The 19,076-nt window shown below is 42.9% G+C and overlaps 1 protein-coding gene across 1 annotated transcript; it reads right to left on the bottom strand.

Moving 5' to 3' along the window:
- Positions 1–260: 260 nt before the first annotated feature.
- Positions 261–18,324, bottom strand: DHTKD1 (dehydrogenase E1 and transketolase domain containing 1). The gene is made up of 17 exons (XM_083819773.1): positions 17,934–18,324; positions 15,928–16,083; positions 14,964–15,175; positions 12,969–13,163; positions 12,377–12,646; positions 11,320–11,491; positions 9,556–9,754; positions 8,375–8,687; positions 7,272–7,356; positions 6,492–6,631; positions 5,895–6,045; positions 4,568–4,674; positions 3,340–3,504; positions 2,902–2,984; positions 1,904–2,073; positions 1,301–1,386; positions 261–805 (listed from the first exon to the last, which is right to left on the bottom strand). The coding sequence occupies exons 1-17, from the start codon at positions 18,097–18,099 to the stop codon at positions 704–706; spliced, it is 2,772 nt and encodes a 923-aa protein (XP_083675899.1). The 5' UTR covers positions 18,100–18,324; the 3' UTR covers positions 261–703.
- Between the last annotated feature and the right edge of the window lie 752 nt (positions 18,325–19,076).

Raw genomic sequence — 19,076 nt, 5'->3', positions numbered from 1 at the left:
ACGGGGTTCTAAAATACAGCACGAGCCTCACTGCAGCACACCTCCCACCCTACAAGGTCGATGTGAAAGCACTGCTTCTCCTCGTGAAAGAAACCGGTGCCCGAAGCCTTCAGGGGCCATCCTGCTAGGTCCCCCCAGGAATCCTGCTTTAACAACCCTTATCCCTTCAAGCTATGCACATTAGAAGAGTACCAACAATTGCACAGATTTAATTGCAAGTTCATAGGAAAAGAAATGAGAAAATCCACAACACTCTGCTATAGAAATGGCTCATTCCCAGGCACCGGGAAGCATTTATTCAACCGAACAGCACTAACACTTCTGCGGAAATGAGAAACTGTTTCCACACATACACCATCCCAGGGAACTGACAAACGCAGATAAGCGATCAGATACAAGGTATTTTATACCCACCTCGCTGATCTTCCCCCTGGACTGCATTTTTTTAAAAACTTTTAAGAGATCTCTCGTAGAAAATGCTACAAAAGAACAGAAAAAAAACAACTATCTAGAGTAACAGGCATCAGCTTTCATCCTTAGGTACGTCCCCATATGAAAAAATGGCTTCATCAATACAGAACTTGTTCCATTCTTTTTCCCATTTTGGAAAATTAAGAGTCCTAAGGATCTGGCTTTTGTTCTTCTTCCCAGGAGGAAGGCAACAAACACGACTGACTACACGAGTAGGCTGTCCGCTGAAAATTTAGATGAACGTCTTGGTAAGAATGTCTTCCTGCTGCTGCTGGTGGAGGGTTCCAATGCCAACTGCTGGGGCTGGTAAAGGAGGTCTACTCACAAGAGCGAGCTGAAATTAGAGTCAGGAGGAAAAGATTAATGAAGCACAAACATAGCACCGCATCTTGAGGTTCTCTGATGCCACAGTGATACCTATTGTCAGATACCTGGCAGTTCCAGCTGGAGGTGCTGCAGGAAGTTATCCTCCCTCTCCCTACGACTACAGTTCCAAGACTATTATAGTGTTCAATCTGCCACAGCAAACAGCAGCTTCAGATTCTCCTCCTGCTCGCTGTGGCACCTTAAGCATGTTGTTTCCTACCTGGGATCTTTCATCACCCTGTCTACTTAGACTAAACACCTCGTAAAAGAAAGCTCCAGGCCTGCTCACTGAGAGTAAGTGGTGCAACAAAAAGCGTAAGTGGCTAAAATTAGAACACATTCAGTTTAGGCACTAGGTTACGATTCATGCACTAGGTTTTACATGTAAGCATCACAGAATTTAGCAGTCAAGAATAACTTCCAAGTTCATTTTAAAGACCAGAGCACCATGGGGACATCTTACCTTAACCCCCAGCTGCTTTTCAAACCGTGGTGACACAAAGGACCATGGACCCATGTTCTGTGGTTCTTCCTGACTCCAGATGAAGACTACAGGAAGGAAAATGGTACATTACAAGCGCACATATTTATCTTTTCAGTAGCTCACGAAAACTATGCTTTTCTGTTGTAGCACCTCTGCCTTTTTTGTCTTGGTACTGTCTTTGAAATGAAGTCTTGTGAGACTGAATTCACTGCAAGTCATAGCTTGCTGCAGTCAAACCCGAAGTACGTCCAACATTAGGGCATGCTGTGGGTACACTCTTCTACTTTACCATCATTTTCAAAAAATACTTAAAGGACTGGATAGAAAAGATCAATGCAAAAATGCCCCAAATGGTTCACTCTGATTTTCAGTAGTGCTTTAGAGAAGCTAACAATAGCAGAGACAAACTCTTTTAGCACACGTGGCGAACACCTGTATTATCCCACTCCAGAAACACCAGATATATGGGGGGAAGAGCAAAGAGGAAAACACCACTACAGCTCTTCATCCTAAAAAGCAAGCAACAGATTCAGCTTAGAATTTCAAAGGGGCCAGAAAGAAAAAGGTAAAAATTTTGCTTACCTTTGGCACGGCTGTATTTGTTCAACTCTTGCTGTAGAGCTTCCAGGGGGAAAGGACACAGTTCTTCAAGTCTCAAAATAGCTGTGTTGTGCTGTTTCTCTCCTAGCGTCTCCCTTTGCTTCACCAAAGCATAGTAATGTTTACCGGAACAGAGCACCACTTGGGTGACACTAAAAAAACACAAAAAAACAAACAAAAAGTGTTTCCAAGTTTAGTATTTCACAGAAACTCTATGCAGAACAGTTTCACACCTTTAATAAAAGCAACCAGCCAAACTTTAAAGACAATTTTACGAAGCTAAACTGCTACCCTAGACCATCTTTTCTTTGTCTTCCATCCCACTCCCACTCAACAGCCGACAAACTAACCTGTGGGCACAGCAGGCCAGGGCCCAAATGTCCTGTTTCTTCAGGTATAACTTAGCCTTTTAACTATCTAAAAATTAAACTCTTGGTCAAAGCTAGTCATCTGTGCTCTCTCTGTAGAGAATAAACCAGAGAGGGAGAGAAGTACCTCCAGAGGACAATTCTCTCCCATGCCTAAGAGGAACTGTTTTGTGGTCTTAGTTGTCTGAGCTTAACAGACAAAGGCAAGGAGAGAAACCTCACCATTTGCGCCTCACCGTCCCACTTAAAAAACCAAAAATGCTAAGATACTTTCAGCCTTGTGATTACACTGCTAGGACAGGGAACAGATAAGAACATTAGGAGGGAAAAATATAAATTGCCTTTTGTAAACAGGATTCTCCAAATTCATATCTGAAGGGAGGAAGATAATGCACGCACAAAGATTTGTTATTGCCCTAACTTCACTTCATCAGCTCAAGTGTCCCGACAGCAGGACAAAAATTCTTCATCTCTTCATGTAGCAGCTGCTCCCAGTGGCTGTCAGTGGCTAAAAAAGTCACATCTTTCACATCACCTCAGACTTGAGCTATCAGGTAGAAGAAAGGGACAGGACTTCCTTTCCGAGCTTCTCTTGTAAGAAAATAGAGCTACCTTTTAGGATCTACCGAGGAGTCACCAATGACAGGTTTGAATGTTGTCCTTGGAGCCATTTCTTCAAAACTTGACACAGCAGCCTAAATGGGGGAGAGTTAGAAGTTACCAAATCTCAGTGCCTTTCCTCTCAGGCCCTGTCTGAGACAGGGTTTTGGTAAGCACAAAAGATACACTCCCTCTCCTCACCCAATCCCACTCCCACAGATGAAAGACAGAACGATAAGATTCTGAAGAATACCACTGGACCCAGAATCACTCTTACTTCAGGCTCGCCTCCACTCAGCTTTAATCCTCAACCTACCCTGCCCCAAACAGGCAAAAACCCATTGATTTCACCCCAAAACTGAGAGACAAGAACACAGAGGAAAAGCAAATAGAAAGGGGAAGAGAACACAGAAGAGGAGGAAAAAAGAAAAAGGAAGTTTTCCGGCTTACAGGGAGCCTGAGCAGCACTTTTGGAGAGGCAACAATGAGGGGTTTCCTGAAGTTTCGGACCATTTGCCGCCGGAGTAAATGGAAATACTGTGCTGGGGTGGTGGGATGCACAATCGACATGTTCACCTGGTCCCCATCAACTCCTTCTTCTGAGCTGTCACACATCTATGGGGAACAGAGCAATAACTTGTCAACAAGGAGTTAGTGAGCCAAATATACAGGAGTTTAAGCCACAAGGCATGGTTACTGGTATAACAGAAGGAGAAAAAATATCCCAATTCAGATGCTGATTGCAAGGGAAGAGCAACTTCAGAGAAATGGCTTTACCATTTACGTGGTAAGACTTTATCTGAATGCCTCCTTCAACTGCATCATACCAAGGCAAGCCAGTTCTTCTAACAGTGGACAGTCATGACAACTTCAACAGAATGGCAGAACCACTAAAGATGCCCAAACCCCTCCCTACGCTATTACTCAGTCAAAAAGGCTTTCATTTACTTACTACAGTCGCAATGGCACAACAACGGGTTACTTTTGGGGGAAAAATGTGCCACAGTTTTACTTACTGCTTTTTAATAGCGCCCAGTGTTCTGCTCGCACGGTCTGTGCACAGTGGGAACACTGAGAGTGGCTTGCACAGGAGGGCGGCTGCCCATTCACAATGCCGACCTCACACTGCTTTCTCTAAAAAGTGCCCATTAAAGGTCTGCTATTTGCAATACCGCAATTCTGTCTTGCTCCTGGACTCATTCTGTGGTACAGGACATTGCTGAAGAGTGGCAATCAGAAAAGAGACAGCAGGCAGTACTGAAGCACATCCCACCAGGGATGTCTGCAGAGGACACAGGGCCTTTGCAATCACTGTGCAAATCTCATTACAAAATTTCATGTTAACCACACACACAGTTGGGCAGGTGACAGAGATCTCACAGGAACAACAAGCGTTTATTACAAAGTTCAACCAGAGTCTTGCACCAGAGCTGCTGTGGCAGCGTTTAAACCAAAGCTGCTTCCTCACCACTTCCAGCCCTTCACCTCCTCTTCACAGTCCCCTTTCTCCCTCCACGTTCAGCTCAGCCCAATCCTACGGTGAGATCCTGGTAAGCTTCTTAAGTCACTAGCAGTTGCAAAATACCACGTTCCTGATGCACCGGAACTCCCAGAGCACTGCTTGCCAGCGCTGTGATGGGGAATATGTGAGTGTGAGAAGGGAGGCGGGGTGGGGTACCTGCAGGAAACGTTCCATCCGGCAGGACGAGTGCTCAGGGCCTGCACCGTCGTAGCCATGGGGAAGAAGAATTACTATCCCACTTTGCAGGAGCCATTTGGCCTCACCTAAAACACACAATGAGAAAGAAAGAAAAATGATTTCAGCAGAACACAAAGCCCCCAAACAGTCATTACTTTGCACGAACTACTTAGGAAGACAGCGTATAGCTGATTTCCACATCATTAAGTACAACCCTGAAACATGCTGTTGTATTTAGCCAGGAGATTCACAACTGTGAAACAGCACGCAGAAGATGATCTGAAGGTTCTGAAATTGTCATGTAACTCGGGGCTTTCAGGGCTCTTAAGGCTTCATGTCGAGCAGTGAAAGTTTTAGAACTTACTCGGAAACATCACTACATTATGAAAAAAACTCTTAATAGCACTATTCTCCTTATTAACAGGCGTCCACAACAGTAACTCTCCTCAATAAGACAACTCCTAACTGTAATTCATTGCATGTATTCTGTATGCCTTGTCATTTAGTCCTGTGCAGGTGTGAAGCAGGCAGCAGCCTGTCAGCCAGTCCTGCCTAACGCAGCAATGCCAGCCAGAGGTGAGCTCCCCTGGGCTCTGTCAAAGCCCCTGCACTATTTAAGAGATTACAGTCAAATCCAGGAGGCAACTCATGAGGATGGGTGGGGTAAGAGGGCCTCTGGCAATTACCATCTATGATTACAGAGTGAACGTAGAGGCCTAACTGAGGCTAGATGCCAATACTCCGCACCCTTACACTCAAGGAATCCCCCTCTAGAAATCCATCTTAGCATTTCCTCAGCCTGTTCCAGCCCTGAAAGGTCTTTTTGCAACATCTGAGCATTCGGAAAACATGCCAGAGTCAAACTGAGAGGTTAGTTTAACAGGTGTTGTTTTGTGTTTTTTTTCCTGTTTGTTTTTAAATAATCACTATTTTCCTTCTATATTGCTTCAGGAACTTTACAGATACCTCATGAATGAAAGGTACATCATAAGAAGCTATTAAATATATATATACACACTAAAATAAAATGAGGGAGAGGAGAAGAAAGGCTGTTAACATAATCAACTGTGCTTTCACAATAACTGTTTTCTTTCGAGGATGAGGTCTCTTTCATTTTAGATGGACTGTCTTCAGAGAAAATCGGCAGAGAAGTTGGGATCAAATAGGCAAGCTCACAAGACTTCTTGAGAAAAATTCTTTTTCTCAACACATTGCCCTTTTACTTTAAAGCTAAAGGATTTTCTAAAACTATACTGACTACAAATGATTTATTGTAAATATATTAATTAGCTCCTTGTACACTCACCTCCAGAGATGAAAGTGTCAAATATTATCTGGGCTCCATTAAAGAAGTCTCCAAATTGAGCTTCCCAAATTGGCAGTAACTTAGGGCTCTCAATACTCATTCCATATTCAAAACCAAGCACAGCTTCTTCAGACAAGGGACTGTTACTCACCTAGCAGAAAGGAAATTGTTGGGAGGGGCAGGTGAGAGAGATGACAACCCAGGGTTAAGAACCTTTGGAACCAGGCACGTCAGTGCTAGGCACACTGAGGACATGCACTCCTAAACGCAATTCACCGTCACCTCTCTTTTGCTTTTGAAGGAAGGCACTGAGGGAAGAAAAATAATAGGTGATCTCTCAAGGAAAGGCAGAACCCCTTGTTAAAGAGGGTAACTAACCATGCACTACAACTATCAGCTTGCTACAGGAAAGCACAAATCTCTCATCTGCCTTTAGCTAGGCTCTTCTTAACCCCCAATCAGGTGGGTTTTATGCCTCCGTATCCGGGCTTTGCCAGAAAATACAGGCTACATATAAACGCCTCAGTAGTTTTAAAATACGCACTCTTTCAGCACAACTTGAAGAAGATCGTCTTGTGGACCGACGGCAGAACCTACCTCTAGGAAACCTTTCTGGTCTGGGGACATGTGATTCAGAGGAATGAAGGTATCATCTGTTTCTTGGCAAACTAACATCGCGTGTCGCTGGCTAAAGGTTCCTCTGCCGACATCCTGTCCACTTAGTCTGACGTTAAACCCTTGCCAAGCAATAAGCAAAACACTGGATTAATATATGATACAATAAGAAAACATGCAGGACAGAAACTTCCCACTTGTAAAATATCACTTGTCTTGTTAAGTCTGGATTTCCCCTCATCAGCACTATCAAATATTAACGAGCAGCAGCTCCATCTCACAGAGATGCTCACACGTCTCCTTTCTCCGCTCCGCAGCCAAAATTTATTTTGGGTTAAGCGTTTGTAACTTAACAGTTTGCTGAAGCAAACTGCAAAATATGTGCATCCTGTACCCCATGTAAACTGAAATACGAATTCAGACTAGAGAAGAAGGAAATTAATCATAGCATGAAACACTACAGAAGTGTGGGAGGCCCAACTGATGTCGCGTGCGTTGCTCACGTGCACAGCACTGAGCACCAGCTTTTCCAGGGGATGGGAGAGAGCAACGATTCTTTGAAGAAATTTAGTAGCCAATCTACAAATATTAGTGACATACAGGACTCAAATTTACGTTCTCTTGCTACCATGCAAATGCAAATTGTCCAATTTACGCAGCATATCAATCTTTGGACTTAGAAACATCTGAAAAGCCTAACCTTATACTTTACAGACACCAAAGCAAAAAATATTTCATTTTTGCTGTCTAGTTACCTCTTACCTTGACACAGCAAGGAACCAAATGCTAAAGTTTCAGCTGTTGCCCAGTCCAGCTTTTTTCCTTCCTCCATTTTTTGAACTCTTGACTAAAAAAGTAAACAAGAAGGAAAGGTTACTATTTTGCCTTTTTCTGTCTTTATGCATCGTTGTGGCACAGATCAGTATTAGAATTTAGGAAAAAAAAATGCTGTAGAGAGAAACACTATTTTTCCAGCAGCTAATTTTGGTTGGTTTGGTTTGGAATACATGCACATCCTGAAGGAGGCTGCCCTGCAGACCACAAAACCATGTATAACCCATGTGTTCACTAACCAGTCAACAAATTCTGGATTAAGAGATTAGATCGTCGTCTTGAAATATTAATAGTCTTAGCACAGCAGAGAGCGTGCTCGTGACAGACTTTTGGTGTAGTACTGAAAGACACCAGGTGTAAGTATTTCAGTCCCCAAAATTCTCTATCTGCAGAACTGCAGACGAATGATAACGCCCAGACTTCCCACTGGGGCTGGGAAGGCAAGAACAGCAGCCTTCTGAAATATTCAGCTCGTGGCTTCTATACAGCTGTCGACCAGACACCAGCCCACAGTCATCATTGATCAAAGTGAAACACTCACAAGCCCAAACCAATCCAGTTATTGCACAGAATCTTATGACTCATCAAACACAGTGACTTTCAAACTTGGCCACATGTGTACACATATGTTTATATATAAATAAACACACACATCACTGGCTTTACACACTGCATACACTGTTACCACTTTCCTGATTCATTCTCTTTCAAAGTACTTATGAAGTTTACATGATAGGCGTTGTGAGAACAACAAACTGTATTTTTTACATGTTTTTTCCTCGTTGTATCAAAACACTGTTGAAATAACAAATTAAATATATGGTCAGATATGAGGGAGAACATAATTTTCTTCAAACCTGGAAGAAAAATGGCATAATCATAGCCTCAAAAAAGAAAACAAGTTGTTCTTCCTAGAGAAGACTGGGCTATTCTCTAACTGGCAGCCTTGCTGGTTTTTTTTTTGAGTTTTTCCCTGTAACAGGTCACACCTTTAAGCAATGGGACTAGAAGCATCCTTACACTCTACTGACCTGTGCATAAGTCTTCAGGAGATGGCTGTGCATCTGGAGTTCTTCCGGCACCTCTACAGACTTGATTCCAATAAACTGCAGAAGTGGTACAGGCATACCTGTGTCCCAGGTGGTGATTTTAGCAGAAGGCTCGACCAAACCTTTCCAGTGAGCCTGCAGGTTGGTAGGAGGTGGACTATACAAAGTCATGTTGGCAAGATGATCGCTCAGTTTAGAGTAGTAGGTCGTCTTTATCTCAGATACTTCAACGTCAGTCATGAGCCCAGCAGCTACTAGATGTTCTGCATACGTGTCTGGGATACTCTTACGGGATCTGTGGGCGCGGGAATCAAACCCCAGAGACATTAAGCCTGAAAAGTGTCACTACAGAACAGGGAAATACCACCCTACTACTGTCAGGTACCAAGGAAAACGAAAATAAATTATCACCTAGTGTATTATACTCATTTGGGTCAAGTTTTATTTCCTGGCACTTCCAGAAAGATAACAATTCTCTTGGATTCATACTTTACAGTCCTTTCTTTAATGAAGTGCCTACAGTTGGCAGCTGCAGGTAAAAGTCCAAAAAAAAAAATCTCTCATTCAGACTGGCTCCGTGCTATTATATATTGTTCTTTAGGCAAACTGACAGTGGGATTTCACGATTAGCTGGGAACCAAGGCACCCGATTCCATAAATGCTCCACATAAAATACCAGAATTCATTGGCCAGTATTTTTCTTTGGGGATCAAGATGGAATCTGACTATATTTAAATGCTTGTAAAGATGAGGCTCCATCGGAACCAGCTGGACCAGGCAAGGACACAACACACGCTGCACAGGCTTCCTCCACATTCTCCTACATAATCTACCCCTCTCTCTGGCACATGGTAGGCAACTTTGCCTTCCGACTACCAGTAACTGTGAATCTGAAATTCAAGGGCTATATGCAAGATTGTTCTCCAAGAGGCATCAAACCGCATATTTGAGACCCAAGACCAGTGGTTATCTTTATTCATGTGCCATTATCAGACACGGGCCTTAGTCAGGGGCTGCCAACAGCGTAGCTACACTTATCTTAAGACTTGTCAGTATGGCAAAGGATCTTCATTATACAAAGACTATTGCAGTAGTGAACAAGACTGAGCTGATGTAAAAGAAAGCACGTTTGGGGTTCCCCCATCAGGTGGTGGTACCCTTACCTGATGATTTTGTACATGCTGGGGTTGGTGAAGAACGGCTCATCGAGTTCATTGTGGCCCCACTGCCTGTAGCACAGCAAGTCCACAATCACATCCCGGCGGAACTGGCGCTGGTACTCGACTGCCAGCCGCGTGGCACGGACAACTTCTTCAGGATCATCCCCGTTTACGTGGATAACTGCACATCCAACGATTTTACCTGCCCAGGGATGCGAAACGTAGTAACAGTCACACCCAACCCTTTCCAAAGTAATGGAAACAGACATAATCAGCAGAAACCTACACGCTGATAGTTTGTGTAGTGTACTTAACACAAAGAAACCTACAAGAGATACTTTTTGTGATGACAGCTGGGATAAGGAGTCTTCCCTGAAAGAAAGTGCAACTGGCTCAACTTGTTGTATTTGTCGCAGTTTGAACACAACTTCTTTACCAGCACTAAATTCCCATTAGATTTCTACACAAAGTCCTTAATTCTTCTTAATCTGAATGGAAGCATTCAGGAAATGGGAAAGAACTATTTGACTGCTTCTTTCAAACAAAAACTGAGTTTTGTTTCCTTGTTATCCTAAGCTATGAACTACTACTATGAACTCATACAGGTGAGACAAAATCTTTTTGCTTGTTACTGGTCACTCAAACCATTGCTACCTCAGGCACAAAGAAAACTCTCGTTAAAGGGAACTCCGCAGAATTCACACACCTTAACACCCTTTCCTGTATGACATTTTGGATGCAAATATCCTCAGCAATGCTCCTCTTGTATTTTCTCTGCCCAAATTCAAGTAAATTAAGATGCTTCAGTCAATCTGCTGCTTCTGACCAATATTATATTTCCTCCCTAACAAAATCCTGAATCCCAAATGGGTAAAACAGCCTTCAATAGCCAGGTAAGAAGAAAGAAAAACTAAGGATGGAGAAAAAAAAAAAAAAAAAAAAACTCTGCACAAAATCAGCCCACAGAAAAAGTCGTAATAACATATGCTATATACCTTAACAGATTTATCGAGATCTACCTGTTCGGTTTGATGAAGCCATAAGAAAAAACAGGTGATGTTAAGCCTTATATAAATACACTGCGATATTTTCAATTCTAAGAGACTTACACAAAGGAAATAACTACTACATCTGTGGTTTTGCTGACTGCATTATCTGTTTATCACTAAGAAAGATCAGTCCAAAGCAAAAGGCTTTCTAAGATTAAGCTTAGAAGTGGCATGAGCCTCATCTTTCAATTAAAAGCTCAACAACTTCACCTGACAACAAACAAACCAGGAAAATGAAGGAGTAGCTGACTAATATAAGTCTTGCTCAGAAAAAAACACATTGGAATGGTTTTCATTATATTTAAAAGATATTGAAAATGTATCTATTACACATTCCACCACAATACATTTTTAAAAGCTGTCAACAAAATGGCAGAAATGAAATGAATTACGAAGACTTCACCTAAGTTTTGAAATTATTTTATAACATCCTGTAAAAGCGTGACAGGATTTTCCCTTGATGATTAGTCTTTGCCCTTGAGTAGATGGGGGAGGGCACATTTTTAGCACTTGAATTTTTGCTAGTAGGAGGCAATAATCAATAATAATTTGAATTTATACTCTATTATCAGAAGGGACATAGATTAGTGTAATTCCCTGGGGTTGATAGCACTTGCTATGAAAAGCCCATTGCAACAGTATGCCAAGGGAACACACTGGTGTTAAAAAGCCTTCCTCACACAACAGGCAATTTTCTTTCTGATTCAACTACACATACCAATATCACTACAGTAGAGTGACGATCTTCCCCGCTCTGGAGGAGTGGTATAGCCCAGCTGGTTATTAACGATCAGATGGATGCTCCCCCCAACTCTGAAATGTGGTAGATTAGAGAGGGTCAGCGTTTCAGGCACAATCCCTTGCCCAGAGAAAGCAGCATCACCATGAACCTGCGTTAGGGAAGAAGACGGAAAAGTCTCGTTAGAGAACACCGGTGGAATAGAAAAATCAACAAACAGTAACTCATTACACAAGACCTATCAAACTGAGTAGATAGAACAGACAGTCCTAGTTGGGTCCAGTTCTTAACCCCTTTCAGACTGTCTTCATGATTGGTACATGAAATCTACTTGGAACAGATCCCCAGTTTCTTAACTTGGCCCCCCAGTGTCTAGGTGACTGCAAGTATCCCAGCTCCAGCAAAGCTGCAGCAGCAAGCAGCAAGTCACTCACCACTGAACAAAAGCCAGCCAGGCACCACAGGATTTGCTACTCTCTTTGCTAAATAGTGGTGAGCCATGACTTACACCTACTCCTGCCTTAACGAACAGAGACAGAAGCAGACACTTTAGGAAAAGAAACTGGAAAAAAAAGAGTAAGAACCAATTCCAGTAGGCACAAAACGACTTACTTCAATAGCATCATGATAAATCAACAAAATTCTAAATCTTTCTGTATATTTTTTGATATATTTTTTGTTAATAGCTCTTTTCCAAGCCCATTTAATTTAAAAGAAGGCTAGCAGTGGTAGTTTAAATGGAAAAGTGGTCTGTGAGGAAAGACACTCATGGCTCTCAATGCAGGGTATTAAAATCAAGGAAGGTATTTGAATCAGCTCTTTGGAAATCTAAGAAACTGAATTGTTTAAGGCCAATATTGTCATGTATGTCACCTAAAAATCTTCCTTTCTCTCCTCTTTCTTCGTAAAGAGGATCCCAGTTCTTCATATTCTACACTAATTCACTTTTGTTTGATATTTGTATACACACCATTTCTGTTCACATGCTTGTGTAGGAAGCCTTACAAAGGTCAGTTACAAGTTGTGAGCAAAATACCTGCAGGCAAATAACTTTGTCTCCAGGCTGAGCAGAGCTCTCTGGCGAGTAATCTCCGTCAAGCAGAGACTGCTGCCTTCCTCGGGTCTTGCCCACGGCCACCGGATTGATTGCTTCTAAATGCGAGGGGTTAGGGAGCAGGGTGACATGCACAGGCCTGTGTGAACCGAAGTCAAGATCCACAGAAGACGTCAGGTGGGAGAGCACATCCCCAATGGCCGGTGAATTCTCTGGAAACTCACTCAAACCACGCATCTTACGGAACATGAGCTGCATGGAAAAAAAAAGAACAACACTTGGTTAAATCCCCTTTCCAATCCACGAATGCAATAAAAGAAAAACATTTCCAGAATCGTATGCTTTCCTACTCCTGAAACAGCACGTTTGCTTAAGATACCAGCACAAAAAAGAACTTTAATACAGTTCTTTTGCCAGTCTCTCAGGGAGATCTGGCAGAGGTACTGACAGGAGCAGAAAACCCTCTCACAAAGGTAACTTTGATTACTCCAGCATTCACAACAAGACAAATTTTTGGATTATTTATTCACTGCAAATAAACCAGGCACACAACAACTGCCAATAAATCTCTTACCTCAGGTGGAAGCTGAAGTAAGCCCGTGAGCAGGTTAAGTCTCCCGCGATGGGGCATTCCAAGGATGATGTCTGTCACACCACTGTACGCACACATCTTGAACAGCTCATGGAAGAAACCCATCATACTCTCTGCTCCTTCACCACCGTATCGCTTCACTGTGGCAAACTTCGTGGCTAAGAAGCGATCAAACTCCTGTTAAAAAGAGAAGAACTTCAGTGTTATGCTATTCTAAGCAGTACTCTGTTCATAAAATTGAAATATCATTTCTTTTTGTACCCGGACAAACCTAAGCATACCCCTTGAAAGTCCCAGCTCATTCTCCACCACCCCAGTCTAAGACCAGAAGCCACGATGCGTACATGTGCTTTTCTCCTTTTAGGTAGAACAAATGGTGGATTGAGGGCCAAAGTGGCTCTAACAAGGAAGGAGGTGGATACAGAACTACATGAGAGCAATTTACCAATTTCTTAACAGTCTACCTGGTTTAGGTGAAAATTAAGGAATGGCAATATAAGTAATTTTATGGTAAAGTAATGGTAAAATAAGTAATTTTACCGCAGAAGCTTTTACTATCTGAGATGTCAAGTGCTAGAGAAGCAGCATTTCACTTTGATTACGTTAGACTCAATCTTTAGTACATAAGTAAAAGAAGTCTTGAAAGAAGGAAAATAAAGGAATCTATATGTACTGTATTTTCCTTTCACTCCTCCCACTTCACAATTCCTAGACAGCTCTCTTAAGTGACAAAGTTTTGGAAGCAATGGAAGTGTCTGCAGTGTTTTGCAACTGAAGACTGAAAATAAACGAAGACTGTAACTGAGAAGGGAAGACTGAGTCACAGCCAAAGATCCAAGCCAACTCCTGAACACCTTCTAGTTAAACAACATTGGATTCTAAAGAAGAACATATACAAAACTAATCACACAGAGAAATGTTTTTTCCATCAGTTAAATTCTACACTCTAAGTACTTTTCTAGTCATCCTGAAGGTAATATAGGATTCCTCAAGGTCCTGATGCCACTTTTCACCCTCCAGTGTCACTAACAAATTCTTTTAATTGCCAAAGAGACAGGAAAAATATGCAATGTGCCATATACTTCTGTTTAGTCATCGGTATATGTTACTTTTAACACTCCTTCCACTCAGAAAACTGGAAACAGGGACACCTTCACAGATCCTGCTCTTCCACCTTTCCATCCCTCTAGATTACATAGGGAAAGAAGGGGAAAACTGAACTTTTGCACAGTATAGAAATATTTGTCTCTGCACACTTTGCAAGTACATAAATCTTCGTTACAGAATGCATTGGTTGCATGTTCCTCTGCTGAAAGGCAGCAAACTTAGCAGAACTATGGGGCTAAACCCTCAGTCCAACTGTTTTGTTCTCCCAAACTCTTGACAAACATTGTGCTTTAAAGCTAGCAAAACAGATACGGATATGGGTGAGGGTGAAAGGAAAACACAGAGCACAAAACTTCATAGTGCTGTGCCCAACCTTGTGTTCCAACCAGTAACATGTAATATACACTGCCAGATCACTAGTTCGAGAGAGTATCACTTTTTAAGACTGATTACTCACAGGTTTGCAGGGTCATTACTTGTGTCTCCAGATGTCAAGGAATATATATTGTTTGTGAGATATATAATCACGTAACATACATTCTAGTAAGTTCTAAGAGCGTTTGGAGTTTGGATCTGGCTGGAAATGTTTTCCTCCAAATAATTTCCAAATAAATCAATGCAAATCAAAAGGCATTGCTCTATGTTTCAATAATGGCTGCTAAGTAAATTCAGCAATGACCCCCGGTAAAGATTCCTGCATTTGCGTATTGCACTTTTTTGGGCAAAATCTTGCTCTTCTTCCTCTTGGATACTGTCAAACCTTTTAGGCTAGTGATTCTTCTTTTCCTGAGCAGATAATGTCCAGAGCAGCAGGGAATCCAAAACAGACTCTGCAACTCTGTTAGAATCAAATAATAGTTAACAAGGTACCTGGGATTCCAACATCAGTTTGCACAAGTGCTTTTTCTCTTCGGTTGTAAATGCTTCTTGTTTTAACTCTTCAAACCTTTTAGCAAACCATTTTCTCTCCTCCGAGGTCGGAAGCTGGCTTGTTTCTATGGAAATATGCCCGCAGTATATATGGTCAAGGTAAGCCAATACATCCTCCAGGGAGGCCTCCTCCTTTCCCATGTTTAGAAGCCCTGGTCAGAAACAAATGTTATCAGTCATTTGTGGGGAGATGGGGGGAAACACTAAGAACTAAGCTGACATCTTGCAATTATATTAAGATTTTGAGAGTACAAATTCATGTCCTGATTTCCTTTCCTTCATTTAAATTAAAAATTAAAGAAAAAATTTATAAAGCACACTTGAGTGTTATTAACAGGAGGGTCTCAGGCTTATTTGCAAGGTGCTCAAAATGTCCTGAATGAGTTCAATGTGGGTGACACCAAGTAACTGTTTTTGTGCCTGGTATAGCATTCGTTTTGTTGGTCAGAGAGATGAATTCCAATCCTATGTGCATCAGAAGTAATAAGTGCCTGTTTTGTAGGTGGTGAAAATATAGCATGGAGAGAGACCTTCATTTTGTCAAGGCCACAGTAAGAGTCAAAGATCCGAGAAAAGATAAATCTTGACTTCTACCCAAGTGCCATGACAGCTTCACTACAGTGTCAAAAATATGCTAAATCATAGAACGTTACAGAAATTAATGTACAACCTCAGTAGTTTTAAGTACAATTAAAAATTTTCACGGTTACTGAAGATGCTAGGAGGTAGCCATTCATTACACAATGATTTGTGCAAACGTCAGTAGGTTGAAGTCAACAGCCTTTTGTCCAACAATACATTACTGATTGAACTGCTATTCAGTATTTGGCTGGTCTGCAAAGTACGCAGCCTCTCAATAAACCAACCAGGAGAAAAATTTGCTGTGATAAGGCTGCAGACTTACCTGTAGTAATGAGAGGCCCTTGAAGAACTTCTGTCAACTCGCGGATTTCAGGTACCATGTTCATGACAGCTTGGCCAGCACACAGTGGGTTTATTTTGGCTGCTTTGTGGCCGTGTTCAGAGTATGCAGTTATTAACCGAGCAAGAGCATGGTCAACTAAACACAAAAAGAAAGCAGAATGGTATAGCACATGCTCACATTTAGTCCATTTACAGTACCACCACAGGAGCACTCTGTCCATCGATAACCATCGAGGTTTGAGCTTTCAAGATTTTTTCTAAGCAAGTTTTTAACCATATCACCCCACAAGAGCTCCTATCAAACTGCCATATCTGCTTACTTATCAAATTTTCAAGCAAGTTTACATTTCCCTCGTGGCTGCCCTTATAGTCATGCTCCTGTACACATATGCAAAGCTACTTCAATTTGCTTCAAGTCTCTTCATGGCAATGGGTACATCCAACTCGAGAAAGGTAAGGTACCAGCGTGCAAAGTCTTATTTCCTGAGCTGACTCAATCGTAACACTTGTGCTACCCTGTTCCTTGCTGGGAGGACGGGAAGATAGGGTCTTAATAATAGTTCAGTTCCTGAAACTTAAAAAGTCTGTGTCTGCAGGAACCACTAGCCAACGGCATGTGCCCATGCTGAGCCAGACATACTAGACATTCAAATATGCGAACATACTTTTCAAATATATATTCAATAAAATACATTGCAAGCAGAATCTGCTACAAATAAATTAGTTTATACTGGATTATAATTTTTTATAATGTGTTTCTAGCATGGTCTGTTTTCCCTGATAAAGACACAGTGCTGACAGGATTCAGGCATGAAGTTTTTCATTTTCCAAAACCATGCAATTTCGGGATGGGAGTATTTCACAAAGTTGTTTCTTTGCTGTCTGTATTTCAGCTGCTGGCACTGGTTCAGCCACTCCGCTCCTGCAGTCGGGGCACTCAAACAGGTTGCTCCCTCAACACTTACGGCAAGAAAGACATTTAGATGCAATTTTAAAACGTGGCATAAAAATATATTAACGCTTTCCTTCCTTAATGAGGAGGCTTAGCGTAGGAGGGACAACGCTCCTACAGCAGCTTTCTGCTCAAAATTATTTTTCTGTGCTATAAAAGTGAGCTAAAAGCATCACAGTCAGTGCTGTAGAAGAGAATTACCTGTAGCTAGCTAGTTTAAGCCCAAAAATATATAAATATAAAAGACTAAAGGCACACGGCACCGGTACTTTTATGAGCTGGAAAATCCCTCCAGGAGCACATTTACTCGACTACAGCGATTTCAGCAGCCCGTGCAGCCCAAGCACAATTTTTTCTGCCCACGGAGTTTGGCGAGGTATCGGCATGCTTCACGTGGCACCGAAGAAAACAACTTTGCGCTAAGGACTCGAGCTGCTCGCAGACAGCTGTCGGCAGGGCAGGTAACTGAACCTCTGCCTCGGGACACGAAAAAACAGCCCGGGGCCTCCTGAAGCTGTCAGAGAGATGTGTCGGCTCGGCAAGGCCGAGAAGAATGAAACAAAATGAAAAATAATAAAAGGAAATAAAATAATAAAATAAAATTAAGTGAAAAATGATTAAATAAAATGAAAAATAATGAAATGAAGTAAAAGATGAAAAAGTGAAAAAAAAGAGGTAAAAATGAAATAAAGTGAGATAAAATGAGATAAAATGAGATAAAAATGAAATAAAATGAGGTAAAATGAGGTAAAATAAAAATTAAAACAATAAAATGAAACAAAATGGCATAAAAATAGTGAAATTAAATGAAATAATAACATGAAACAAAATAAAAAACGAATAAAATGAAATAAAAAATGATGAAACGAAACGAAATGAAATAAAAAATAATGAAACAAAACGAAACAAACCATGCCAAGCCCGCCCCGGCCCCCCCAGCCGCGGTCCCCCCCCCCCGCACCGCCTGAGCCCCCTGCCCGCCGCCCTCCGCCCAGCCCGGTGCCGCGGGACGGCTGCGGGCTCCCCCCCGGGACCTGCTCCGCCGCTCTCCCCGGCACGCCGCGGCTCCGCCGAGCTCTCCCCGGCCGCCTTCCGAGGCCTGTAGCCGTACACGCCGCGCTCCGTGCGGTACCAGCGCCGCAGCCCGGCCCGCCACGGCCATCCCCACACAGCGCTGCCCGCCCGGCCCGCCGCCGCCATGGCCTCCGCCGCCGCCGCCACCGGGCTGCCCGCAGCCAACCGCCCGCCTCGCCGCCGCCAACGCCCCCGGGCCCGGCGGGGAGGAGCCCGGAGCCGCCCGCCCCGAGCCCTGAGGGAGCCCGGGGGCTGGGGGAGAGGCAGGGAGCGGAGGCTGGCGATGTACAGCCGGCGGAGGGGGGCGGTTTTTCGCCCCGTTTCTGCCCTGTGGGTTGGGGGACAGGCACGCTGTGGTCACCACTGACTTCAGTGGCCACAAAGAGGGGCTTGGAGTGGAAGGTTTGAGCTGCTCAGCGTGTTGCTGCAAGGCTTTTCAGGCGTGCTTGCGTCACAGAATCACGGAATCATCTAGGTTGGAAGAGACCTCCAAGATCACCCAGTCCAACCTCTGACCTAACACTTAACAAGTCCTCCACTAAACCATATCACTAAGCTCTACATCTAAACGTTTCTTAAAGACCTCCAGGGATGGTGACTCCACCACTTCCCTGGGCAGCCCATTCCAATGCCTAACAACCCTTCCAGTAAAGAAGTTCTTCCTAATATTCAACCTAAACCTCCACTGGCACAACTTTAGCCCATTCCCCCTCGTCCTTCCAGTCAGTATCCCAGGACCATTATCGATTTCCAGATGTTAACTACGGCACTTGTAAGACCGTGTAAAGTGAAAAACGAGAAATAAAAGACCAAAATCACCCATTACATATTTTAGGTACTGCAGGAAGCTTTTCTCCTTTGTGCGTTGTCTGATTCCTGAGGTGATCTCTGTATGTTCAGTGTGATTCCTCAGGTGATCTCCTCTGTGTGTTCAGCCTGATTCCTCAGGTGATCTCCTCTGTGTATATTGTGATTCCTTAGGTCATCTCTGCGTGTTCAGTCTGATTCCTCGCGTGATCTCCTCTGTGTGTTCAGTTTGATTTTTTAGGTGATCTCCTCTGTGTGTTCAGTCTGATTCCTCAGGTGATCTCTGTGTTCAGTCC

This window comes from Anser anser (genome assembly GCF_964211835.1).
Source record: "Anser anser genome assembly, chromosome: 1".
In the NCBI taxonomy this organism is placed as follows: domain Eukaryota; kingdom Metazoa; phylum Chordata; class Aves; order Anseriformes; family Anatidae; genus Anser; species Anser anser.
This window is presented reverse-complemented; position numbering and strand designations above follow the sequence as displayed.